Source organism: Ambystoma mexicanum, chromosome 8, assembly GCF_040938575.1.
Source record: "Ambystoma mexicanum isolate Mex_15411 chromosome 8, UKY_AmexF1_1, whole genome shotgun sequence".
Lineage (NCBI taxonomy): Eukaryota > Metazoa > Chordata > Amphibia > Caudata > Ambystomatidae > Ambystoma > Ambystoma mexicanum.
Window position 1 is genome coordinate 968,187,505 of NC_090929.1, and position 27,578 is coordinate 968,215,082.

Consider the following 27,578-nt stretch of genomic DNA (forward strand, 5'->3'; position numbering starts at 1 on the left):
TTGTGTGTAATGATAAATGCATTGCTCATGGAGCCCCCAGGGAGCCGCCATAACTTCACACTTCCTCCATCTGTGATTTGTAAGTCTTTGCTTTGCATTTTCAAGAGTTACCTTACTGATGCCACAATTGAACCAAAACCTACAGCAAATTTAACTTTGTGATGTGTTTGAGCTTGACTAATCAGAAATATTCTTCCATTTGGAAGGAAGAAAATGGTGATACCTAACCCAGTAGAAAGGGACTGTGAATGGGTTTTACATTGTGTATGCCTGTCTCCATTAATTTCACAATCCGTCCATAGTCAAATCTGTTTCTTGTAATATGGCCTCTATTTAATAATCTATTTCCCTTAGCTTGCCTGACATTTGGATGCCCATTTTGTGGGACAGATTTGGAGCCAGTTTTGTCCTCTGTTACTCTTAAAGCTGATATTCTCCCACGACTCAACCTGCCACAATCATCTGACCTGGAGTCGCTGCCATCGAGGGGTGCCCTCCAAGGTAAGCCCTGCAGGGCCTCCTCAATTCCATCTGGGTTTGGTGCTCTCAAACAAGATGGCTGCCACAGTCCCTGCTGATCTCCAACCACTTTTCAGTGCTTTAGTTCTTCCTCAGACCTCCCCTGATTGGCCAGCCAGCCTGGAAAACCCAGCCATGCACATTTGCCCTGATAGGCTGTGTCGGCCCTTTGAACAGGTCTGCTTTTAAGGGCCCTAATACCTGTCTGGGCCAGATCTCCAGCAACTTGCCTGCCACATTCTTCTGACCCAGAGTCACTGCAATCCAGGTTACAGCCCTCCAAGGTAAGCCCTGCTGGGCCCCTTCAATACATTCTGGAGTCTGTGCTCCATAACAAGGTGACTGCTCTGACCCTGCTGATCTCAAACTGCTTTGCAGCAGTCTAGTGCCTCCCTAGGCCTCCCTGATTGACCAACTGGCCTGGAAAACTCAGCCTCGCACATCTGCCGGTAGGCTGAGCCAGCCCTTGGTCAAGGCCCGCTTTTAGGGCACTTGATGAATGCCTGGGATCACCCAGCTACCCAACTCATCCCGCCTCCCATTCCAACTCTACTATTCTTCAGGAAGCCCCTGATACATCCTCTGTCCTCTACGGACCCCCGATCTCCAACAGCCCCCACTCCTCCCACTCCTTTCCTCCCACCACTATATCATTCTCACACCACCGGAGTCCCCACTGACCAGTGGATCTTCTCACACTACAATGATCTTTCGAATCCCTCCACATGCAGGGCCTTCATACTGCACATGAGCCAATCCTATGCCCCAAACCCTACATCATTCCTTGCGCTCCTTTTCACCCCTTCACCTCCACATACTTCACCTGCCAGTCTGCCTAGACTGACACTTCCCAGCCCTACCTACTTTCTTTCTGCCCTCCAACTCACTCTGCTCTCCCACAATCAGGGCAACCCACAATAATGCCCTACTCTTAGCCTTCTGCATACTTTGATTGGAATAAAATGACTATCCAAGCTACGCTTGTTCACCCAAGGAACAGCCCTTCAGCCCACCTGCAGCTCCTTACCTATCGTAGTTTAGACTAGACTCCTCAGGCTCTCCTCTCGAACTATCCCCATTGTTCTCCTCATGCACCCTCCTCTCCCCTACACACCTCATATTATCATGCTAACTCCCTCACCCACACATTGATTATGCCCAAAGCCAACCATGCCATCTATTGTGCATTGATAAACGCACGCTCGCACTGACCACCATCTAGACCTCCTTGCTGTCACTGAATCCTGACTCCACTACGCCTCAGGGCCCTTACTCTCTCGAGCCATCCCATCTAGCTACTCTACCCTTAGAGCAGAACACTCCAGCGCACCAGGCTGTAGTGTAGCCTTCATTGCCAAATCATCCCAGCAAATCAGACACGATTCCCATTCCCCTGGTACCAGGGTATGAATGACTGCTCTCTAAACTGACCCTCAATCCGCAAACCAGAATCAATCTCCAACTCCTCAATCAACAACCTAACTCACAGAGTTCCCCGGAGTCAGCTATTCCACTTCAGCTCACGGCCATTATCAAACCACTCGCTAAGTTCATCTAACTGGGTGATTTCAACCTTGGCTTTTATGATCCTGCTGACACTAGAGCTGCCACCCTCTCAAACACACCGGCAGAGATGAATTTTACCCAGCTGGTCTCCGCTCCTAATCACTCTAAAGGGTGAATCGTCAATTAAATCCTCACAGCTAATGCCTCCATTGACATCTCATCCATTAGCCCACTACCCTGGTCAGACCACTCCTTAATTGAGTTCCTCTTAACCCATTTCCAACCCACCTCCAACCCCATGCTATCACTAACCCGACCCTAGTCTGCAACATTTGCAAGCTCACTGAAGAACCGCCTGCACCCATTCTACAGACTGTACTTACCCCCAATGCCCCCATTAGCTAGGACCCACAGGCTCACAGCCTGCATAGCACTATGGACATAAAAGCCCCTTTCAAACCCAATATACTGAAACCATTCAAGCCAGCTAATATCTAGTTCTCTGAAGACCTTGTTATGCTCTGCAAATGCAAAAGAGCACTAGAGCACTTATAAACATTGTACCCCTTCCAACCCCAAAACCTTCTCAAGCACAGCCAAAACCTACATAAATGCTGTAACCACACCCAAAGCCAACTCCTAATATGGCTGAATCTCCATTGTCAGCTCAAACTCTAAATAACTCTTCTCCATACTAAAAGAGCTAGAAAACCCTGCCACCACCACCTTCCAGGTTCGCACTCCCAAGGTCTGGTGTGCCACTAGCCAAACCGCCCTTGCTAACAAAAATGTCAAACGGAGAGGTAAAATCACTGCAACAAAAAACCCAACTCACAATAGGAGCTCTTGTAATGAATGCCCGGATGCCCTCCCCCAGCCAAAACAACTCTCCCCACTTCAGCTTCTCCCCAGTCTCTCTCGGAAGATGTATTATTTGTACACTGAAACCATCCAGCTGCAGGGTAGATACTTGCCAAGTTCACATCATTAAGCTATTCACCAATACACTGTTCGAAACCATCACTGACTTCACCAACACCTCCATCTCTTCCATCACTGTCTCTACATGCCTCAAAGCAGTCTTGTTACCCCACTCATAAAAAAAACCTCCTTCGACCCCTCCCCACCAACTACTGCCCCATCACTACTGTCTTTCAAAATTCTGGATTATATAGCTTACTCCCAAATCCAACTCTTTTTAGAACAACATCATTTTTTGGGTGCAAAACAATCCATCTTTCGTCCTAAACAAAGCACAGAAACAGCTCTTCTAGATCTCAAACTCCAATTACACAGTATCTGTGATTCAGGCAATCTTGCCATCCTCCTTCTCATCGACACCTCTGCAGCATTCGACCATGTTGACCATGATATACATTGCCAACATCTTTCTACTAACTTCCACATCTCCACTGAGGCTGTTACCTGGATAATATCCTTCCTGAGAGAATGCACATCTAGAGTTTATCAGAGCCTCAGTGGCAGATCCCATTGCTCTCCCTGTTGGAGTGCCCAAAGCTTCTGCATTTCACTGACCCTCAACAATACTTACACTAAGCCTGTGTTCGACCATCTAGACACCCTTACCAACCCCCACACCAATTTTGCAGATAACACCCAGATCCTCCAACATACCAGTCTAGAAACATGTCAAGACCCTCAGAGTCTACCTGGATGTTAAACTCACTATGACCAATCATGTCAATGCCCTGTCATCTTTTACAGTTTATATTTCCAAATGTATCTTCAAAGCAGACAATTCCTAATGCAGAATAACTGCTTGACTCTTGCCAGATCCATCATCAACAGTATGTATATAACTGTTTTTCTAAACTGTCTTGTAAAAGCGCTCAGATACCTTAGGGTGTGGTGTGCTTTATAAATAATAAACAAACAAACAAGCAGATTGGACTGCTGCAATGCTCTCTTCATGGGCACCTCTGTCAAAAACCTTGCCAAACTCCAACTTTTGCAAAATAAAGCCTTGAGAGAGCCTTGGGCCTAAGATACTAAGACCACATCTCAGTAACCAGGGTTGATGTCCATCAAAGCCTGCATCAACTTTAAAACATTAGCTATCATGCACAGCTGTATGTACAAAGAGGCTCCCCATTGCCGCAACAACCACATCATCCCTAAACCTTATGTGCACCATCTATGATCCTCTTTAAGCCTCACCAAGCTAACACCCAGATTCAAAGGCAAAAGAGCAGGTGGTGCAATTTCTGCGTCACAGCACCCTCGCTCTGGAATTCTCTCCCGCCCAACATCAGGTATGAGCGTTCCTAGCAGACATTCAGAAAACTTGTGAAAACGTGATTGTTTAACAAATATGACTAACGCCACTACAACCCTCTAGGCAACATGTACAACACTACCTAATAGCCAAAAATGACCATAAGGGCCACTGGGTGTAAGAATCCCTTGGATATACATTGTTCAAATGAGTCAAATGGTATGGTGGGAACTGAATGTTGTTGAAGGATAGATGAAGAGGGAATATAACCTTTGTGCCCCTTTTAAGATGATCAGTTTTGAAGAGAATGACAGACCGTCTAAGGCCTGGTTCTCCAAACTGTAGATCGCAAGCCTCTGATAGCTCGCCTGAGTCTTCTCAGTAGCTCCTTGCATCGGGCATCAAAATAAGCACTTTGCTGTCTGAAATCCTTGGACCTCTTCCCCTTACCCATACCTCGCCTCTTCCTGCAAAGCAAACATTCAACTGCTGTGTGCACTGTGAGAGGGGGGCTGCACCTGGGCTTGAAGGGCATGGAGCAGTGTCCCAACAACGGGTTAACTAGCAATCACAAAAGTAAATGGGAAATGTATGTTGTGGCCATTGTCACCCAGAGGTGCTAATGATGGCTGATTAGAAAGGGAAGGGGTGCATACATCTGCATGCCATGTGGAACTAAGCTATGGCTGTGACTGTTTCAGTCTGTGTTTCTTTAAATTCATTTCAGTTAGCATTACTTTGCATGCTGGTGTAGGCTTTCAATAAGGATGGAGAAAATAAAGCTACAGCTTTAATCATTTTTTGCTCAGCGTGTGTGTGTGTGTGTGTAGAAAAAAGACAATCCATGCAAGTTCCAGCTTGCAAGAAAAACAGGTACATCTAGCAGTGTATGTTGCTTTTTATGGTAAAACTGTGAATTCATGTTTCTTATCTGAAGGTATTGAGTTCTCGGTTTTAAGGGAGAAGTACTCTGATTGTATTAAAGGTTAACATAGAATGTGCCATGATATGGAGGGGCCAACCTCTCTGCATACCCCAATACAAGAATTCACACGCTAGCAGCAATTTTACATAATGTGAAACACTACTAGCAAAAATTGTACATATTTACATAATGTGGAAAACTACTAGCTGCACTGCATTCGGGTACATGTCCACTTACATTTATAAACCTAAACATGAATGTAAAATGAAATGTGCTATCAACATCAATGTGCTTTCGACCGTGATTTGAGTGTTATTTGTCAGCCTATGTTTTATGAAACAAGAGTATGAATTATGTAATTAGGCGAGAAAATTGAGCAGTTGTTTATATGCACATATTTTTATATGTATACGGTTAATGTAGCTTTAAACCTGGATACAGGGACAGAATATTGAGGGGAGACATGAGATGGGAGCACATTTATTAGTGCAACTCCACTTTGACTATGTACACAAAATGGGAGAAACGCAGAGATCTGTGAAGAACCTGTGTGCATATGTTCAAATTCTGGCAGGGGATTTTAAATCTTTTAATACTGGTTTGAAATGATGCAATTTATTACCACTGTTTTTGCTCCAAATTGGGGACAAGTAATTCTCTAACACAGGGAAAGTTCCAGCAGATGCCTGGTCACCAATACACTACGTGGGATATGCCAGCACTGTGCTGACAGTGCCACTGAAAACATCTTGTTGATGCCATTAAAAACAATATGTCATAATTGTCATTTTAAACCATGTTTGTGATGGTGGAGCCCTCAGTATGTCTGAGAGAGCTGTACATACAAGCCAGGGATGGACCATTCGCCATGCTCCAGAATGATGCGTGATACCGCCTCCTTCATAAAGAGAAGATGGGTGGCAGGTCACCACTCATTATGAATAAGTCGCCCCTGGCTATATCCGATCTCTCTTTGCTTAAAATGTTAATACAACGATTCATATATTGTCTGGTTGGGCTGGTATATGATTCATGCATGTTTCAAGTCATCTCTACAAAACTGAATTTTGTTTAAGCTCTATAATGTACACTTTTTTTGCATATAACTTGATAACCTGTTCACTTTTTACATCTCACCCATTATTTTGAGATACAAACTTTTAAAGTGTAGTCAACAAAGTAGGCATTGGCTTACTTTTCCTTTGCTGAATTCTGTGACCTGGCATGTGAGCAATTTGCATACATTTGTGAAATGCAAAACTCGCAGTTGAGTCTGCTGAATACTTTTAAAACTGTATAACACATTGGGCATAGTTTACAAAATATCTAGCTAACTAGAGTATCTAGTAACGTTGTGCCATTAAAGTACTCTCTGCGCCACGCTAAAAAACTATTTCTGATTCACGGATCAGACTTTGCGCTGGTCTTTCATAGATTGTGCTGTGCAGGTTGGCTTTGGGTGACACAGAGTGCAACTCGTGAGAAGTGCCAGTGCAAAGAACTAAATAGGGGCGGAACATACAAAATCCCCATTCAAGGAGGAAAATGAGGAAGGACATTGAGGCGGGGCGGGAGGTACAGTGCAAACAATAAACACAGCCCAAAAGGCTCTAAGAAAAACCCTATTCACAGAAGCCACTGCGCAATTGTCTGGAGTCCAAAGGCAAGTGCACATCTCGCAATCTTACCACCACCCACTACATGTCGCAAAGCATAAGGTGCAATGAAAGCTCAGGCATTCAAGCGCAATGTAACCCCGATGAACATAGATTGCCTCAATGTTGGATCCTGCATTGCTAGCACTGATACTATTACATTGAATAGGGAGGAGGCCTGGAATATTCCACTCTCATACAACATTATTTGGGAGGCCAGACAAGGAGGTGCATGGAAGATACTTCTTCTCTCCCAATGTCATGCTAGACCTGACCAGGGAGTGGGAGAATGACGTGCTATCACCCACCATGTGCTCACAGGCCATGCCACCTCTCAGAAAAGTCCTATCAGCCCTGGCCACCTGATCTTTGATGCCAAAGGACAGCTACATCTTCTGCCATTCCCCCATAAATCAGGTCCTTACATCAGGAACCTTCGGAAACACCTGGATGGTAGGTGAATATCAACTATCAAGCACACACAGGCAGTCTCATTGCACAGAGAAACATACCAAATGACAATACATGCAATTACCAACCATGTATTGCTTTGCAGGGGACAGTGCCTACCCACTCTCACCATTCCTGTTGACACCCATCAGGAATCCGCCCACCCCAGTTGAGGCACACTACAATGCAGCACACGTAGCCACTAAGGACATATTGGAGCGCACATGTGGTGTATTGCTATATGCACCACCTGTAGTATGCAAACTCACTGTGGTATGTTGTTTCCTGCATAATAGTGCCACACCCTGTGGGATAGCTGTAGAGGTGCAGGAGGACTTCTGTACTCATCCGCAGGCACAAATCACTCCCTTTACAGGCCAACACCGAAACAACACATGCAACCAGGTAGTACAAACCTATGTCACATGAATACAAATGCCTGTGGAACACACACAGTAAAGCCACATTCCTGATGGCCTTCAATGATGCAATTCGAGTAATGCAGCTTGCCCACAACAATACCCTGAGAATGTGCCTCTCATACTGCCAAACTGTGTGTGGCCCACTACACAAAAATGATACTACCCCATCGACATCAATCACATGAAGTGTACAAACCACTGCCAAAGTCATTTGAATTGGAATTAAAAGTTACCATGTCACAGGCCCAAATGCAAGACATGGTGAAGCCAGCCCCTGGCACAATGTCCCCATACTATGTGCTCCCCCTGAGTGGCATGCATCAAGTGCAAGAAAGGATTCAACTGACTGCCATAATGAATATGTGTCCATCCACAATATTGCTGCTGGTTCTGCCCACCTCCACTGCCCCCTGGCCAATATTAAAGACATGGTGAGGCCAGACCCAAACTCAATGTCCCATAGAATGTGCCCCTGGAGTGTCATTCACCAAGTGCAAGAAAGGGCTTACCTGACTGTCATTGTGAATATGTGTCCTTCCACACCATTGCTGCTGGTTATGCCGACCTCCACTCCCCACTCGCCAAAATGCAAGACATGTTGAAGTCAGCCCCTGGCACAATATCCTCATACCATGTGCCCCTCTGAGTGACATGCATCAAGTGCAAGAAATTGCTCACCTGACTGCCATTTGCTACTGGTTCTGTACACCCCCACACACCATTGCTGTGTTCATGCAATGGGGAAAACCAACAGCCGCTAACCCACCCCATCCACATGAATATCTTTGATACCCTCAACATGTCCCCCATTAAATCATGAAGATGCCCTCTATGAATACGAGAAAGAAAACTGGCCAACCCCAGGGTACACCAACATGAATAAAAAAGGTCAGGTAACATACCACACTTAATCAACAGCCCTTGAATGTATCAATGGGAACACATCAGCAATATTACACATGAGAAGGACATTCCAGCCCCCAACACCTGTACCTCACCAGCAATATCTTTATTTATTGTTTTCGTGTTAGGCAGTTATACAATCAGAAAATACAGTTTCAAAGGGCCCACAGGGCAAGGGAGGGATTGGGAGTGGGAATAGATTGAAATACATAAAAAACACAATGTTCAAGAGCAGTGGGGGGAAAAGGAAAAGAGAACAAACCTACTATGCCTTGTGAGTATTCAGAACGTGCAAGTGCAGCAAGGAAGAAGGCAGGGGGGTAAGTCCTGAGGAATCTGAGCTCATGGGTAAGCCACAGATGAAGTGCTAGGAATGTTGAGTGCTAGACAGCCTGGATATGTGAGTGGTGTAAGTGCGAGCCTCCAGGCCGGAGGGGGTAAGTGCAAGTACAGAGGATAGACAGGAGCTGGGCCAATTGGGTGCGGGAAGACAGGGACCCGAGAGATACATAAGGGCCCAGGACACCAATCAAAGCAACTGTGGGATTAGCAGAGGAGAGCAGAAGGGAAGGAGGAGAGTCTTAAGGAGCATCCGGAATTTGAGAAGATCCTGCTAACGGCACAGAGGAAGGGGAAGGCTGTTCCATAGGAGGGAGCCAGCTGAGGAAAGCGAATGACCATCTGCCCTCTGTTTAGCAAAACAAACCTCATACTACACACATCACCTATATGTATACTTGTCAATTGGGTCATTCACCCATGTGGATTGTGACAGCCAGGTGTTTTGCATGCCCATGCAACATGGACACAGGTGGAATCGGAACCAAAAGAGTCAATGTAATAAATCTGCAAACCGGACCAAAATCACACTTCTACTACAAGGCCAAATCTATTTCCTGAAAATATTTTGGAAACACCACACAAAAGTGGCACAGGGTGCAGAGAGCTCCCATGAAAGAACAGAGTTCACAAAAGGCCTGTACACCCCTGATCTTGGAGTGGCTACCCAGCATGACACATGTATGGAGATGTCATGCAAGGCTGACACGACAGAGCGCAATGTAATGGCACACAAGAAATCAAGCAACTGCATCGGCCATCACCAAAAACATGTGCACAGGAACATACTGAGGAGACTGACTCCAAGCAGCAAGTCGCAGATGTGAAACCATTAACCCAAAGCATATGCTTAGCTGATCAAGGCGACATGCACACACACAATTATGGAGGACAACTCACTCCTTCAGTGACAGTAACCATCACCCACTCATTATCAAATTACATCAAACATGCAAACCCAATGTGTGCCACATCAAGACACAATTGGGATCCATATGTTACCAGCCATGAAAAATAATGACAGTGTACAACCTTACCTGGTGCTATAGCTGTGGTGTTATGAATCCCTCACCACCTTCACCTAACACTGGGCATCCGCGTTGGTGCTAGGAGGCCAAGTATCCAGCTGAGGGAATGTCGACTTGGGTGCAAATAGTGTGCTGGTGGGACCTCTCAGGGAGTGTGGCCACTGTATGAGGCAACACACCTAAAATAGCATTGGACATTTGTTTGGAGCAGCTAAAGGAGTATGTCTGACAGACTGGATGGATACACATCAATGGATATTGAAATGTTCACCTGTATGTGGGAGGCTGCAGCAGTCCACAACACCATGTCAGTTCACTCCGCTAAGCATGGCTGCCTGTTCTGTCCCCCACTCCGAAAATGTGACCACTACCATGAGCAGTTGACTCACTGGCCACATGAGCACAATGGTGCTAACATGAGGGGACAAACAAATAGAGTCCACCTTGGATGGGTGTATACAACAAATACAGTCCACCTTGGACAGGCATAACAAAAGAGTACCAAAAACAAAAGATCTCCAAGGGCTCAAGGACACCAGGGTGCAAGAAGAATGTGTGGTGGTGGTAAGAGGAGTGGTGTGTGTGGGGACATGGGCAATATCACCACCTTCATGGTTCAACTGGAAGCCCTATCCTGTGGTGGATCCTGGGATGGTGCGTTCTGATCACACAATGCCAAAGCCTGGTCCTCATTGGCTATGGCCCCTTGTGAGAGGGATGCATTCATGAGGCACCCAATTGCTACAAAGTCCTGGTGATGTATTTCATGAGTGGCCAAAGAGTCATCATGTATTGTGACCATTGATGTCTCCAACTGCATGTCGAGAGATCATCTCAAGGAATGTTTCCCTTGATGGAGGTTGTCCCTTGTGGCAACTATTTCATCATGCAGAGATTGCTTCAAGGAATCTGTATGTTGACGCAAACACCTCCTCCTGCAGGCATTTACTCTGGGATTCCACATCTCGCCATTGAGATTCCCTTAAGGCCAACATCTCTACCTGGAGTGTTTCCCTAAAGGTATCCATCTCCTGTCACAGTTACTCCCTTGAGGCCAGCAACTTATCATGCAGGGATTCTCTCAAAGCCAAACCATCATTGCAAATTGGCTGCCTCAGTTGTTGCATGTCCATTCTACTCTCCTGCTGCAATAGGTAGGGTTCTGCAGCGTGTGCAACAATGGGGGAGATTGCATTTTCTGCAAAGTGAAGGATGTCCCTGGCTATCTCCTGCAGGGCCTCATCCCATTGGGCACTTGCACACAGCAACTGCGCCCCCACTCTGAGTGTCCAGCAAGCAAATATCCACCACATGTGTGGAGCCTACCAAGATGGGATGACCAAGTCCAGGCCCTTCACAGTGAGTGCACTGTCATAGGCTGGACGGAGGTCTACAACCCGCTGACTGATACCAGCCTCTCATCTGCTGCTGGCTCTTAAAAGAGAGAAGGCAAACTTGCAGACACTGAAGCCACCATTGACGCAGGGTTTCCCACTACCAGGCCCATGGTCTCCTGGCTCTCTTTCTCCAACTCAGTAACCTCAGGGCGCTCAAGGAGCTCTGTGGGATCCAGACTACTCAGTGGTGTGCTCGCCACCCTGTCACTCAGTATACCTTCCACATGCCTGCTGAAGATGGACTGCAAAACAAGGGGACTCTCACCAGGCACAGCACACCGGCTACACTGGTGGATGGCTGTGCCTCATTCGCCAGCGCCGCCTCCACCTCCTCATCTGCTTCCTCCTCACCAGCACAAAATCAGACAGCAATATTCAGAGGCCTACCCATCTGACTGAACATGCATAAGTGAATCCAAATGCACAATAGGGCCAGTCACGCATACATCACACATTGACACTGGGCACTCTGAAATGTGAAAGGCACAGCTGACTGACATTCAATGCTCTGTGCAATCATGCTGGTGCATATCAGATCCTGCAACATGCCATGGAATGGAGAAATAGGCACCCATTCATACATACTGATATGCATGAGAGTGGAAGGCCTAACAGTAGACTGATGGAGGTATGTTCCTCGTGGTTGATCCCCTATGTCAACCATGCATTCATGCTGCAAGTGTAAGTATCACATTAACTCCTGCTGACCACAACTGCTAGCAGGCATTAGTTTAGTTTAGTTTAGTTTAGTTTATTTATTTGTACCGCGCACCGAACCCTGGGGTAGCTGGGCGCCGGAGACTTAAAAACAGTTACAGCATGGCAAAAATATACAGTACAGATTGTGATAAAACAACAACGGTGTAGTAGACCGGGTTACAGGTGGTCAACAGAGGCAAGCAGAGAGGAAGTGCATTAAGCGGCGTTTTTGTTGGAAAGCCATGTTTTTGTTTTGGCTCTAAAAGTCCAAAATGAGGGTTCTGCTCTGAGGGGTGGTGGCAAAGCGTTCCATAGTTTGGCAGCTAGGACCGGGAAGCTGGCGCCGCCTGCTTTTTTTAGAGATAATTTGGGAACGGAGAGGCAGTGTGCGTATGGTGTTCTAGTTGGTCTAGTTGAGGTGTGATTGTGGAACTTGTCTGCCAGGTATTTGGGTGCGTCGTTAGAGCGGCATTTATGGACGATGACGAGGGATCTGAGGGAGATTCTGTCTCGTACTGGGAGCCAGTGAGCATCTTGTCTGAAGCTGGAGATGTGGGTGTTTCGTGGGATACTGCGGGCAGCTCTGATGGCATTATTTTGCAGTACCTGTAGTTTGTTCAGGTTGTGTTCTGATGAGCCAAGAAAGAGGGTGTTGCAGTAGTCAATTTTTGAGAGCACTAACGCTCTGGCTAGTGTAATGCAGCTAGAGGGTGATAGGAAAGGTTTGCAGGCGTTGATGAGCTTATTGGTGTAAGCTGTTGATGAGGCAGTTGCGTTCACCTGTCTTTTGAGTGAGAGAGTGGAGTCTAGATAAACCCCAAGGGTTTTAATTTCTTTGGCTACTGTGATTAGGTTACCGTCAATGTTGATGGACGCGTAACGGGGGTCTAGTTTGTTTAGCCGAGGTTGGGAGCCGACAATGAGGAGCTCAGTTTTCTCATCGTTGAGGCATAGGCCGTGCTCTGCCATCCAGGCTTGGATCTCTAAATAAAGGTTGTTGATTTTGGTGGAGTCCTCGTCGTAGCACCCTGATAGGGTGATGAGAACCTGGGTATCGTCAGCATAGTTTGTGTAAGTGACACCTAGATTATCTAGGCGGTCAAACAATAGCTTTGTGAAGATATTGTATAGAGTCGGCGAGACGCACGAGCCTTGAGGAACGCCGCAGGTGATAGGGACAGGGAGTGCTGATGCCCCTGGGGAGAAGACCCGGGTGGTTCGGTTGGTTAGGAAGGACTGGATCCAGGCAGTCGCCTGGTTAGAGAAGGCCGCTGAGGTCCTCAGATGTTCTGTGAGGATCTGATGGTCGACGAGGTCGAAGGCAGCTGATAGATCTAGCAGTAGGAGAATGGCTAGATTACCCTTGTCCTTTGCCTCGTCCATCTGGATTTTTAGGTCCAGTAGGGCTGACTCTGTTCCATGCCTTGGCCTGAAGCCGGATTGTCTGAGACCCAGGAGATTGTTGTCTTCCAGGTGCTTCTGTATTTGCAGGTAGGCCACTCTGTCTAGGATCTTCAGGATGTAGGGAACGGTGGTGATTGGCCTGTAATTAGTTGGGTTATTGGGGTCTAGATTAGGTTTTTTTAGAAGTGGCATGACCCAGGCCTCCTTGAGGCTACTGGGCACTGAGCTTGATTTGAAGGATGCATTGATGAGGGCTGTTATGAAGGGGGCCAGAGTGTTGGCGCCTTCTTGGATGATGGGGGCTGGGCATGAGTCCCCTTGGCATCTAGAGGGCTTGAGGCCCTTAATGATGCTTTCTACTTCTTTAGTGGAAACTGGTGAGAAGGAGAAGGGGGGGCAGGTAGGTGTTTTGGGGGTGGTGGGCGGAGGGCGGTTTGTTTTTTTGGATAGGCTGAGCTTTTTCTGTTCGATTTTGGATTGTAACATGGTGATTTTGTCTGCAAGGGCTTTTTGAATCCTCTCACACCAGTCTGCATCTTTCACGCAGGTTTCAGCCAGAGTGGGCTTAGTAATACCAAAATCTGCATACCACCATTCCCACATTCCCCAAGCCCAGATTTTTGGTTGCACATGCTCACATGCATTGCAACTATGTATGAGGAGAGTGCAACATGGACATTACCTGTGTGCACTTCACGACCGCTTAACAATTGACATTGTAAATGTCGAAAGAACATCTCTCAAGCATCAATTGGCCAACTACTTCAACTCCTATCTAGAATACACCTTCATGCAATTTTGCACTGATATTGTCACTCATCCATGTCCACTGGCCACCATGGCCAGTGAATAGATAACTCTGACGTCGTCTAATGCTTGGTGTCATTCCATGTAAGTCAGAATGTGTGTTCCCAAAGCAATATCCGCTAGCATGAGACTGTGAGAGTGTCAGTGATATGTGTCTTGCAGGCCATTGACACATATAGGTGTATTGTTATTGTTAAAGCATCAGAATGTATTGATTTGTGGTGTAGGATAGATTTCAACTACACACATAGGTCAAGCATTCATCTTGTAAGATGCACAATTTGTGATGGAGGTTTCTATGGAAGCATTACTGTAGTACCAACGGATGGGTCTGAAATACCACGGACAACTGTACAACAACATTTTACAGGATCTCATTTGAGGATGGAGGCATACTTGACATGTACACATGGCACCTACCTGATGAGGCTGCATAGGTGTGCATTCCTCCCACGCCAACCACCTGTACACTTCGCACCACTCTGTGAATCAGGGTGTTTGTTGGCATTGCAAAGTGACTTTGCACCAGTGCAAAGTCGCTTTGCAACTTACTAAAAGCGTCCATGAATTAGGCCCTAAATATCATTTAAGACAGCACAAGTCGAACAGTCTACACTCATGGCCATTTGCCAGCTTTGACATTTGAGGCTCCACATAATCATGACAATACGGGTCAATAAAATATATTTCCTTCTTATTGGTATGTTATGTTTTGGTTTTTCTTAAGCACATATCAGCATATGGCCTTTAACTGTCGAGAAATAAACTATTACAGAGAGTCGTACAGGAGATACCATAAACTAACATTAGTCAAAATATGTATAAAGAAGCTGTATTTTGTAATGCCCCTTGAATGTGAAGAAATTATCTATTTTTGGAAGAGAAATGGTTATGATTTTCGAATTCGAAGAGCTTGGGGCTTTTGACTAACAGCTTGTTGGTGGATCTAAGTGGCTAAACGCTCTACTTTCATTCCAGTCCTTTTGGCATACTCACGTGTGCATGCGGCAGAGGGTGGGTCCAATGCTGCCCGATAGTAGCTATTATCACAGCGGCACACCTGCGCAGCTGACGTTTCTGAGTGACTGTAAAGGGGGCATTTCGCACACAACTGGTCACCAGGTGAAGATTTATAATATCCAAATTTGCAAGCTGCGGAAAACATGTAATATGACAGTCAGTGAATATGTATGCATTAAAAATATCAATTAGTGCAACATACAGTAGCAGTCTGATATCAGCAACATTCCTGCAACAGAGTCCTGGGCACTACACTCTCTTGGAGCATACTTAACTTCAATGCGTTAAATGGCAGTAGCAATGCCACGAATTGTGAACATCCAGTATGAATCGGCCGATCCAAATGGTAATCGTGTGCATGTTTACTCTGTAGTTGCGTTTTCTTAGTTCTATGATGTTTGTCTTTGATGCAGCTACTATTTTGTCTATATTTCTGATTTTTTTACTTTACAGCTTGTAATACCATCACATTGCTTGTAAGTGGCTGATAGTGTCCACCTTGAGTGTCAACTGTTTAAGCTCTTCTTACAAAATATTCCAATAGAATAGTATCTGTGTGCCACTAGGCTAAGATACATTAAGGATACCTTCATTGATTGGGGTCAGTATAAATACTACCCACCACCAACCTTCCAGTTGGTGTAAAGAATGTGCACATTTTCAAACCCTGGAAAATGTGGCCAGATTTCCTGCTAGTAGGGGCCATTGAGATCACTTTGTAGGCTGCCACCAAGTATTAGCTTCATCTGCTAACAGATGCGCTCATTTATGTTAGCCCATTGCACATCCTTCTGGTGGTTGCTTAGAAAAAGTCACAGAAATCCACACACCTGAAATCCTTGCTATGGAGAAAGAAAGGAGGAAAATGATTGGTATTTTGTGAGGGGGAGTGCAGATCATCACCCTAGGACGTCATCATACATGCCAACATGCCCTATTCCAGTTCAGAGATGATAAATAACTTAGCTATGGAGAATCTGACCCTTTTAAAAGGTTGAACATTACATTGGGTGCTGCATAGACACAGCAAACTAATAAATGGTATATCCCATCAACAACAATGGTCTGATCACTATCCCATTTGGTTCAACCTCACCCCACCAAATCCTCCCATCAGGAAACATACTAAAGTAATGTCATGTAGAAACCCTTGACTATTAAAGCGGGATACCGTATTCATCCCCTTTCAACAGTGTCTTGAAACCATTAATCAGACCACATTCTTAGATGAGTTAACCAACTCTTATTAAATTTTAATAATAGCATTGATGATATAGACCTCTTAGTACACTGAGAGCATCAAAGTGGGTCCTAGACAGACCACATGGTTTACCAACTCTCTAAGAAATTTTAGAAATCTTATCAGTTCTCTAGAAGCACAATGGAAAAAATATCCCTCACCCAACACCAACGCTGCACTAAAAAGGTTGCGTATGACATACAAACAAGCCATTATCAAAGCTAAACAAACATTTTCGAAAGCCTAACTGAAAATGCAGAGCCAATACCTAAAACAAAACTCTTTCAAGTTCATTAACTCAGCTCTCCAAAATTCTTTATAAACTCTGTGTGTTCTACATGTGGATGGTGTAATTCACTTGCTTCTACTTCTCAAAAGAGAATAGGAACCATTAGAAGTCACATAGCTACTAAATTGGCCCACAGGCCCGCAGACTCTAGCCATATCGCAATAGACAATCACATGGGTGAGACTGATATTCGTCAATTCAATGTTACCCTACTCACCATTGACAACCCAACTAATATCATTAAATCCATTAATCCAACTACAGGCCCAAGGGATCCCTGTTCTATGACCGTAATTAAACAATGTGTAGCAGCATGTGCTCCTATTATTATTAATATAGTTAACAGATCCTTCATCGAAGAGCGCATTCCATTGAATTGCAAAAACAAAAGGATGACCATCTTATTAAAGAGAATATCAGTCAACTCTCACAATAAAGGCAACTACCGTCCTATCTTTATCAGCCCGTTTCGTTTGAAAATCTTAGATAAGGCAGCGACTAACCAACTCCAGGAGCATCCAGAACAAAAGCAATTTCTCGACGACTGCCAACTGGCTTCCATCCAGAAAGAAGCACAGAAACAGCCCTTATTGCAGTGAAAGATTGATTCCTTCACATCATGGATAAGGCCTCGAATGCCTTAATTATGCTTTTAGATCTCTCAGCAGCATCGAATACCCTGGATCACCCCGTACCCTGAGACTGTACAAACAGGTTGCCCGAACTGTAGGGAATGCTTCTAAATGGATTCTCTCATTTTTAAAAGAAATAATTGGCAAAGCAAAACAGGACACCGTTGAAGAACTTAAAAATTGAGTGTGGAGCACCACAGTGTACCTGTCACTCTCAATTACTTTGTAATGCTTACATAAAACAACCTTATGATCGGTTAATATCCCAAAATGGTTGTTCGAAAATGATGCTGGTGATATACAATTGATATTCCGTCTTCAAACAGATAATATTCAGAAGAATTTGGAATTGATAGACAACATTTTTAAAAACATAGAATACTGGATAGATACCAATTGGCAGACCCTGAATGCATCAAAAACAGAATGTTTAAATGCATCTGTAAGCTTGCTGTCTCCAAAATGTCTGAATGAAATCTCCCTGGATAAAGTCAGTATTAACAATCAGGAATCTGTGCGTAATTTGGGAGTGTATTTTGATACTCATCTTTCAATGATGCAGCATGTTAACAAAATAGTTAGTTCATCAAACCATCACCTGATGATACTTAAATAAATCAGGCCTTTTATTTCGGAGCATCACTGGCCATGTTAAAAATGCAGCAAAGAAAGGGCAAAAAAAGCAAAAAACTATTTTGAATTATGTCATGGGCATCAACAAAGAAGATTGTATTTCATGATACAAGCGGGAGGGGGACACATTGTCAAAGCTGAGGGAAAGTGGAGAAGAGGAAGAAGCAATCATAGCATGGCCTGTTATCAGCTCGAGGACAGATTAAGGTAACACATTGTCACTGGGAGCATTGTTACTGAACCAGACTGCATTCAGATAGTCCACAACAGGGCAGCAGCATTGTAACAGGTACCCATCACAGAACACACATCAATCCAGCCCTGAAGAAATTGCATTGGCTGCCTGTAACTGCACACACTGCCTCTAAAATGCACTTGCTTAGTTTTAAGGCCCTTCATGCAATGGGTCCCAAGTGCCTACAGCACCAATCTCAGTATTACAGCCTGCCTCATAACCTCAGATCTCTTTATTCCTAGTCTTTAATCAGTGCCTGTTTCAGTAGGGTAAAAGCAAAAGGACGTTTGTTTAAGCCTCTTAGTTATGGAACACCATTCCCAAAGACCTCTGTTCTTTAGACCAATTCATGGAACTCAGGCGTGAGATCAAAACATATCTGCCTGAGTAATGCCCTCAATAATTGTTTTACAGTCTTATAGCGCTTAGATGCATCTTCGGTCATAGGGGATTGAAAAATAAGAATATAAATAGTGCAGTCTTGGTTTTACTGTGTATTCTATGACTTGTAGTCCTGAATTATCCCATTATAAACAAAGGTCTCCAAGCCCCAGAATCCAAAGTTAAAACCAGGACTTCCATCACCCAACTGGAATGGGGCATGCCCGTATGTATGTATCATCAAAGTCCATTTCGATGGTTACATGCATGGGAAAATACACTCAACCTATCTTCAAAGATCTAAAAATAACATTGTATCAAAGTAAGAATAGCATTAATAAGGTTTAACAAAAACTATGTTTCCAAGACATGGGATATGAGTGGAGGAAGTAGAACTTGAAGAAGAATGGCAAATAACGAAAATAATGTGTTAGTGGAGGAGATACAATCTTTATATATTTAGATATTTTGATAGTTATACCTTTAGTCGGGAACTCAGGTTATAGATTTCTCAAGCAGCCAGGTATTTGTACTGGTATCCAGTAAAAAACAAATGTAAATCACTTTCAGAAATGACGGTGTCATATTTTGTGCCACCCTCTGCACCTGTTTCAAAAGGCACAGGGGAATGAGAATCCCTGATGAGCATTTAAAATCTCATCTCATTTGTGAATGTTTGATTGACTTTAAAATTCCCAAAAAGGTGCCCTTATTTGCAGAAAGGTGGGAAAAAAGGACATCTGAATGATCACATCTAAGATGTGCTCATTAAGGTTTTGAGAATCTGCCCCAAGATCTCTGCTGTACTCAACTTCTCCATCTTGAGAGAGAGCTTCATTGTACACCTGCATAAAATGTTTGGATTCCTATGGAATCCACTTGGGCTTTTCACCTGGTCAAGTCCTGGTGGATTCCAAAGACTTATTAGTAACAGCCACATGCACAGCACATTTGCAGGCAGTGTTCAAATGTTTACCCCTACCAAAAAATCAATAGAGCGCTCAAGCAGGAGGTTTCAACTACTGCTCAACTGAACTGAAATTGAGCACTGGTTGAGATTTTCACATGCACATTGGATTGCTGAACTCAATGCAATCCTTGTAAGTGCTCAATCAAAGCTCAACTACACTTCAACATGTCCTCAGCTTAACAAATTGAGGGGTTGTTGAGCACTAGTTTAGTGAAAGCGTTCAACTCGGAGCGCTCAACTTATTTGAACATTTCAATGGGACTAATGGTGGCCTTCAACTTGCTTTGAATTAATGAAGCTTGCCTTGGGTTGTCTCTTTGCTTTTCCCATCATCCTAATGTAGGTTTAAAATGGTATGCCAGGGGAGCCCACAGCACATAAGCGCTAACGTGGTATGTCCCCTGCATGCAATTTACATTTTTAATAAAAATTACTGTGGCACGCTCTTAGTACATATTTTTACAGTGATGTGAAATCTTTTGAATACTTTCTGTTAGTAAGGTCAACCTTATATGTAAATTAATGGCCACATTAAAAGATGCAGTGCTTGATATGAAGGTGTGAAAGAAAGGCATAATGATTGTAGACCTTCACGTTCCACTCCATCTTATTTCAAGTGCTTACACGTTTTAAGAGGGGTACAAAGAGTGTTTAGTTCCCTCCCGTGCTTTCCTCTTTCTTCATATAAGTGTACTTTTTTTTTATACCTTCATGAGATTTTCATGCAGAGGCAAAAAAATGCATTCCTATGGTGCTAGCCTCCATTTAGCATCTGCCTAAAGCAGGCAAACTCCATAGAAATCAATTAGTAAATTCTGTCTGCAAAGCAAAATGTGCATGCCATACTTACTTTTGCCTGGATTTATTCTTCACTTTTTCCCTCCACCTCACAAATGTTAAAAAATTGCATGCAAGGAATCCAACAGCTTGTAAGTGCTAATGCTGGCAGTTTACGCAATCAAGTTGCACACTGCAATACAATTACCCCCCACTAAGTTGATCCAAAGAGAAGAGGTTAAGTAATTAAAATGAAATAAGCAAAGTCGGTATTGGGTGGAAAAAGGGAGGATGATGAGGGAACTGCTCATAAACAGTGGTCGAACTGAGCGGGAACTGTCGGGAGCGGTGTTCCGCTACTTTTATTTTTTACTGTTCGCAGTTCCACTACTTTTTGCAGCCATTGTCACCATTGCGGAACTGTTCTTTGTGAGGTCAAAGCACTCTTCTCCCCTTTAATACCCGATGGCAGTTAAAAAAAAAAACAGATCTGTTTCAACTCAATTGGCTGTCAATCAGCATGGCTGCAACCCTTAAAAAACGTGTTGCACGGTGCTGCCTCCTGCCTACTATGCCCCCAGCTGTGGTCAAAGTTCCACTACTTGTTTTGGTGTACTTCTAACACTGCTCATGAAGTAGAATGGTAAAAGAAAATGTTGCCAAAAACAACCTAAGTATGTCAACCATATTAACAAAGGTGTCTTCCAGCAAGATGTTTTCAAGTGGAACAATGTTTACCGCTAACACAGAAATCAAGCACCTCATTGACCTGGAGATGAATGGACAATGCCATTGACTGTAATGTGAAGTAGCAGAGACACATTTCTCATCTCCATTAACATTTCTAAGTGTGGCCTTTTATCATGGGAGTTGAATGGAGTCATCCATAGAGTAACAGGTCAGTCAAAAGCTGTACACATTCACTTTCTCACTTTTTTTAGTTTCTGGGAATACCAGTAATATCTTTGAATAATGACATCATGGGCCAAAGTTAATCATCTTTGAAATATGTTCGACAATCATAATGATGCTTTATATACTCCAATTTAATATCTTAGCTTCTTATTTATTTTATTTTGCGAACTGTATAATGTTTTATTAGCGTATTTTGTGATCTATAAGCTTGTTAAAGTTATGTATTTTTTAAAATATTTTTTTTCCTTTTAATATGTGTAAAGTTTATCAATAAACTGTATCACATTATTAATACATTGATATTAATAATGATGCTTTGTTCTGCTAGGCACTCATCATTGGGGCTCAGTTTGCTCAGGTAGGGGCCAACACCATGCACCCACAATATAGAGAATGTGCAGGGAAAAACAGAAATGCAATGTGCAGTAAGAAATATTTTTCTCATTAGTGTTCAATGCACCACACCCCCCATGAAAATGTCCATAGGGCTATTCATCCCCCAAACAAGGTTACGGGCTGAAGCTATGTTATATATTTATTCTAACAGCGCATCATGACGGAAAGCTGTGCAACTCTGACGCAGTCCGACCAAATCATGACTTGAACACATTACATGGATGTCAGCATTATCAGTGCTTTTCAGCGACTATTAAGCCTCCATGCCATATCCCATGAATCTTAAAGTATGTGCTTTTTTGATTTCATGACTTCTCTTTGAAGAATGTGTCATTTTCCTAAACAAAATATGTTTTAACCCTCTTTCAGTCTCTCCATCCGTAAATTGGGACTTGCTTAAATATAAAATGTTATTAGTTTTCCCTTTTAGCAACACAGTGTACTATATCCTAGGAGCTGGCTTCTAGAATAGCATATATGCATACATTCACATAGTACATTGATGTTCATTTTACTTGTAGACTCGGTATGTGGGTGTTGGCAGTTGATTGTAGAGAACAAACTAGCTCACTGATCTTCCTTTCGTCAAGCTCCTCCACTCAGCGTTAAACATCTTGCTCTGCATTTTTGTAATTCAGAAAGTATAGATCCAATGTATGTTCAGTTAGGTATGGTCCATCAGGGTGAAGACCCCAGGCATGTGTCTGTGTTCTGGAGTAGTCTGATACTTAGGCGAGGGATCAAATATAGTTCACAAGTGGCACTGGCCAATCGGTTTCACATTGAAATGTCTAGTTCTAGTTTCTCAGGTAAATTGAAAAATGTACTCCATATCATATTAGATATGTGAGGTCTTCTATAATGGCCTAATTCCTTAAATGTTTCTATACTATGAACTTAGTATTCACAAGCTCCAACTCATAGAAGTGATATGAAGTATGGGGCATTTCGATTGCCCATTTCCTGACTCTCTATATCCTTCTGGACCACAACACTGTGAATACCCCCGCAGACAATTTGTATAAAGTATCTACCACCAGAGAACCTCCCGTCCCCTGCACACCAATATAACTGATGAAACAGTCAACAATGTATCCAAGTCATGAATACTTAAGTGATAAATCAAAACATTTATTTCACAAGTATGAATTCTAGGGTATATTTTCTGCATACACCTTAATATATATTGTTCATAGAGCAGTACATTTCAAAATCAAACACAATACATAAAAGCAAATGCTCTTTGGTTTCGGGTCTTTCAAGCCCAACGCGTACCCCCACAGAATCATTCTGTTCACAAGAAACAGAGGTATTAAGTGAAAATGGAGATTTATCAAAATCGAGTAAAAAAAAAAAAAAAAGATTGATTTAGAAAGACTGCTCTGTGACCACACAGAGCAGTCTTTTCTAAATTGAACTGTCATGCCCCTGCTACACACGAGTGTTCGCAGTGGCTGTCAAGCACGGGCAGGAGAGGAGAAGCATTGCGTGAGGTAAGTGTGTGAGGGCCGGAATCGGATATGTTGGCATTTTAACTGCCAGACAAAAACGACTGGCAAATATCAGTCTTTTTTGTGATTTTTGTGAAGCGGAAATATGACATAGAACCGAGCATATGCTCAATATATCTTCTGCTAATGCACACTCAATATTTGGCTTTACTATTGCACCTGATCACAGTGCTTGTCATTTAAGACCTCTTAGAAATACACGTTAGCTAAATGAACTTTAACAAGTAGTTGTACGCCAATTTCTGAATTGAGAATTGGAAGAGCCAAGCAGGGTTTCAAAAGTTGGACGGAGATACCTCAGGAGCTAAGGCTAGTCTCCAGGGACTAGTGTGGAATACCAGATCAAAAACAGAGTAGAAGAAGCACTCGGTCCCAACAATATTAAGTGATCATTATTTCCATCCTCTCTGCTAGTTAGAGAACTCGTGGTGCAATCAAACGTTAATGGCACTGATTGGATAACAAACGTTCTGATTTCAGAAGCAGACACAAAAGCAAGAGAAAGCATTTCCCCACTTTCAAGAAACAGTCATGAATTTTCCTGGCAGAGATCTTTACTTAAAAACACTCGTTCTCAGACACGATTGCATTTTCACTGCAACTTCAGTGTGCCATACACAATGCAAATGAATGCACCAAAGTGAAAGCTAAAACATGGAAAAAGGCTCTCACCTTTGTAGGGAGAGACCATTCAGTTTTACATTACAGCTAATGAATAGTCCTGCTAAAAATGTACAAGTTCATAAAACCACATTTTGTGAGAAAGTGAAATGGTGCAGGAGGCAAGTGGTAGGAGTGTCGAGAGAGTAGGGAGGGAGTGTAGGGAAGGTGGCAAGGTTTTTTTTCTTCCTTGAATGGCTTACTCTGCCCTCCCCCAACTAACCAATTCCCCTTTAAGATCTCCAACCTCCTTATAACACAAACACAAACTTGCCACAGACGGCTGCCACAGGGCTGGCTGTCAGCCAAACACTGCTAATGGAGCTATGACTATGCCTGCGTTCTCCAGTTTAGCACTAGGACACTGCCCTCTCCCATATCAGTAGCTGTCACATCCTGGTTAAATTGGAGACTACCATGGCATTTGTCCGAGCGCTATCCGGCATGCAGAGCCCTTTGAGACTACAATCCCCACAACTCTTGCTATTGTAGTCACGTGACACACATGCACTACGTTGCTGTGTTTCCTTCGTTTGTGGACCGTATTTAAATACCGTCTATTCGGAGATCGAGTGCTCCTAAACTGTTGTTATTTGCGAGCATCTGTTTCCGGACTCCTGTTTAATTACCAATTACTCAGCGCTCGAACCAAGTCTTTGTCTCTGCCTTGCCCTTGTCTGTCTCCCGACGCCTGCCTCCCTCGACTGCCTCCCTTGGAATATACGAAACCGGCTTCCTCATTTTGACCTCCCATTTCTGAATCCTTAGGTTTTGGTGACCTGATAATCCGAACATTTCTGTAAGGGAACTAGCGTGAGGTGAACGCTCGTTTCCCTGGTCATTCCTTTTTTTTGTCTGTTACTATTACTTGGCCAACCACTTTTGACACGTGTAATTATTGCTTTGAACACTTTTGGGATGCTTTGCTGCTTTAACACTGGATTGCTTTGAACACTTTTGGGACGCTTTGCTGCTTTAACACTGGATTGCTTTGAACACTTTTTGGGACGCTTTGCTGTTTGAACATTGGATTGCTCCTGGGCACCTTTTGGACACTTTGCTGCTTCAACATCGGTGTTCCTGGAATACTGGCACACTCCTCCTTCACCATACACCCTCCTTGTTTCTGCATTCGATACTAGTAGGTTACTGGTATATTGTCTCTACGAAGCAGGTAAGAGTGGGTACTTGTGGGCGGTGTTGGCTGTTTGTTTTCCGGCACTACATGGCTGCATTTCCAACAATTGTTTTTTTTCTTTGTCCCTCTAGCTCTGACGATTCTGCTCCTGCCTTTTCACTCAAGCCCCCGGCCTAGCAGGTGTATTGATCTCTGTAGGCTGAGCTCTTGGGGGGGAAGTCTTTGGCACATCACCATAAAGATTTCATATTCCCGGAGTGAAGGTAACTTCCCCAAAAGAGTGGGGAGGTATTATCTGCAATGACTGGGATACATTCTCTGAGTTGTGACAGTAGCTAACCAGAAGCAACGTGCCTCAGTCTGTTAAATCTTGGGGTCTCCCTTTTGAATAACCTGATTCCAAGTGATTTTGCCAAATCTGTCTAAAGCCATTTGCCATTCAGGACCCAAGTACCCCTAAAGTGCACCCGTCAATGGCACGGGTTTTGCTTCTGCCTCTCCTGCTATCCTACTAATAACCACAGGGTCCCCTCTGTTCTTACAGAGTCATGCACATCGAGGCTAACAAAATGACAGAAGGGAGCAAGATAAGATCACATTACATTACATATGCTTCTTGAAATAAGTTTGGCCCTGCTTCTAGATTAATTAATTGTTCTTCACTTTGGGAACACTTAAGGAAAGATGAAGTCATTTAACCTGCAACAGTTATTAAGAGAAATGCATTATTTCATTGAGATATATGTTTTTCAGCTAGTGTTTTCTTACATTGACAATCACAACGTTCCTTAATTCCAAAGTGTTTACAAAAAAAAAAGTTTTGTTTCTAAAAATGATTAGGTCCTAATTTGAGATGTATTGTTCTTAAAAAGGGTGTTCAACGGGGTTTGAAGGAATCTGCACTGTGCCATCTTAACATATTGTTTTCATACAACCATACAGGCTCGGACTAGCCTATAGGGCAATAACTATTCAAACAGCGCCACAAGAGGAATGATTTGCTATTTACAACTGTGGGCCACTTTCTCATTGCTGCCCGAGACAATGTCGTGGCCCAGTCCGACCCTGTAGCCAAATAAAAGATAAAGGGTGTCACTCAAAACCATCTAAATAGAAAAACGCTCGCCAACAACATTGTCTAAAACCAGAACGTAAAGCACAACCCTTCAATCTTTCAGAGTAAGCAGAATGTATCAAAAGTCACTTTACACCAACACTTTCTAATGTTACAGATAAACACATTGTGAACCAAGTAAAAAAGAAACACTCAGAAATGAAGCCTACTGCAAATGAACAGGAAAACAAAAAAAGAAAACTAAACATTAAGAACGACAAGTAAGCCTGCTTTAGCATTTAATTAAAACATCAAAAAAGTACATATACATAAAATATAAACGTCTGTGAAAGAGAAGTAGGATGTGGATGAGGTGGGGAGGGTGGTGGGTGGCAGAGTGGGCCCTAGCAGCACAGAGGGTTCTCCCCAGGATCCCCATTTTGAAAGCACCCCTTCATGGATGGAAATACATAACCGCTTAAATGAAAGTTTCTATGTTTTGCTGAGTGAGCCAGGTGGGGATACATTTGTTTAAAAAAAAACATATATTTAGAACATTTCATTTAAAAGTAATTAAACAAATGTTTCTTTTTCAGGTTCATTATTAAACATTTCCTTATGTGTATTCATTACATCACTTTCATTGTAAAATCTGTTATTTTGACGTCATCATGGCTACTGCTGCATTTTCAGTCCAGTTTGGCACTTCAGGGAAGAGTTAGCAAACTATTGCATGTTGCTGGAGCGCCATTCCTCCTGAGTAAAGAGCCTTTTCCATCAAACGCATGAACACTCACCTTTAACAAAATCATGCCAGCTCCTGAGGAATCACCCTGACAGCACTAATGGGAAGGGAGTTTCCGCAGGCAGTTTTTGTATTCAAATGGTTAACTTTAGAATATGAAATGTTATATATTATAAACTACAAAAATGGGCTGGGTTACGACTAAATAGGTCGTCCATAAGGTTAAAAAAAAAGGAAACAAATGATGTTGCTGTGCTGATCTTAGTTTAAAAAACATTGACGCATAGCCCTGGTTAAGAATATTGTTTCCCTAATTGCTTCAACAAAGAATTGAGAATTATATGTTATTAGATACGTGTTTAATTTGGGGGAGGGGGTTGGGTTGCAGAAGGTTTATAATTGTTGTATTGCTGCTTAGTTAAGACTGGTCTGCCCCCATCAAATTATACGTCACACACTCCTTTTTGTAATTATATTTTCTTTTCACAGAGATTGTTTACAATGTGTCTTCTGCATTCTGTGCATTTAGGACGTATGACCTAATGGCTTCGTAGCAGTTTGACAAATGCCAGCAAGGCAAAGCCAAAGGATTTCCTCAAAACCACAGTAGCTAGTGTGGCTAGTCTGCCAACGAGCCACCATAGCTATCCATCAGGAGGATTTAAAAGCATAATGAAAACTCCTAAGGAATA

General features: G+C 43.3%; 1 protein-coding gene across 1 annotated transcript in view; it reads right to left on the bottom strand.

The window, feature by feature from the left end:
* Window positions 1–27,578, bottom strand: part of EPHA8 (EPH receptor A8) — a 1,837,897-nt gene that overhangs the window by 484,140 nt on the left and 1,326,179 nt on the right. Inside the window, exon 4 of the mRNA XM_069610879.1 lies at window positions 15,287–15,442. Coding sequence (XP_069466980.1) covers window positions 15,287–15,442 — 156 coding nt within the window. The remainder of the gene's footprint in view (window positions 1–15,286; window positions 15,443–27,578) is intronic.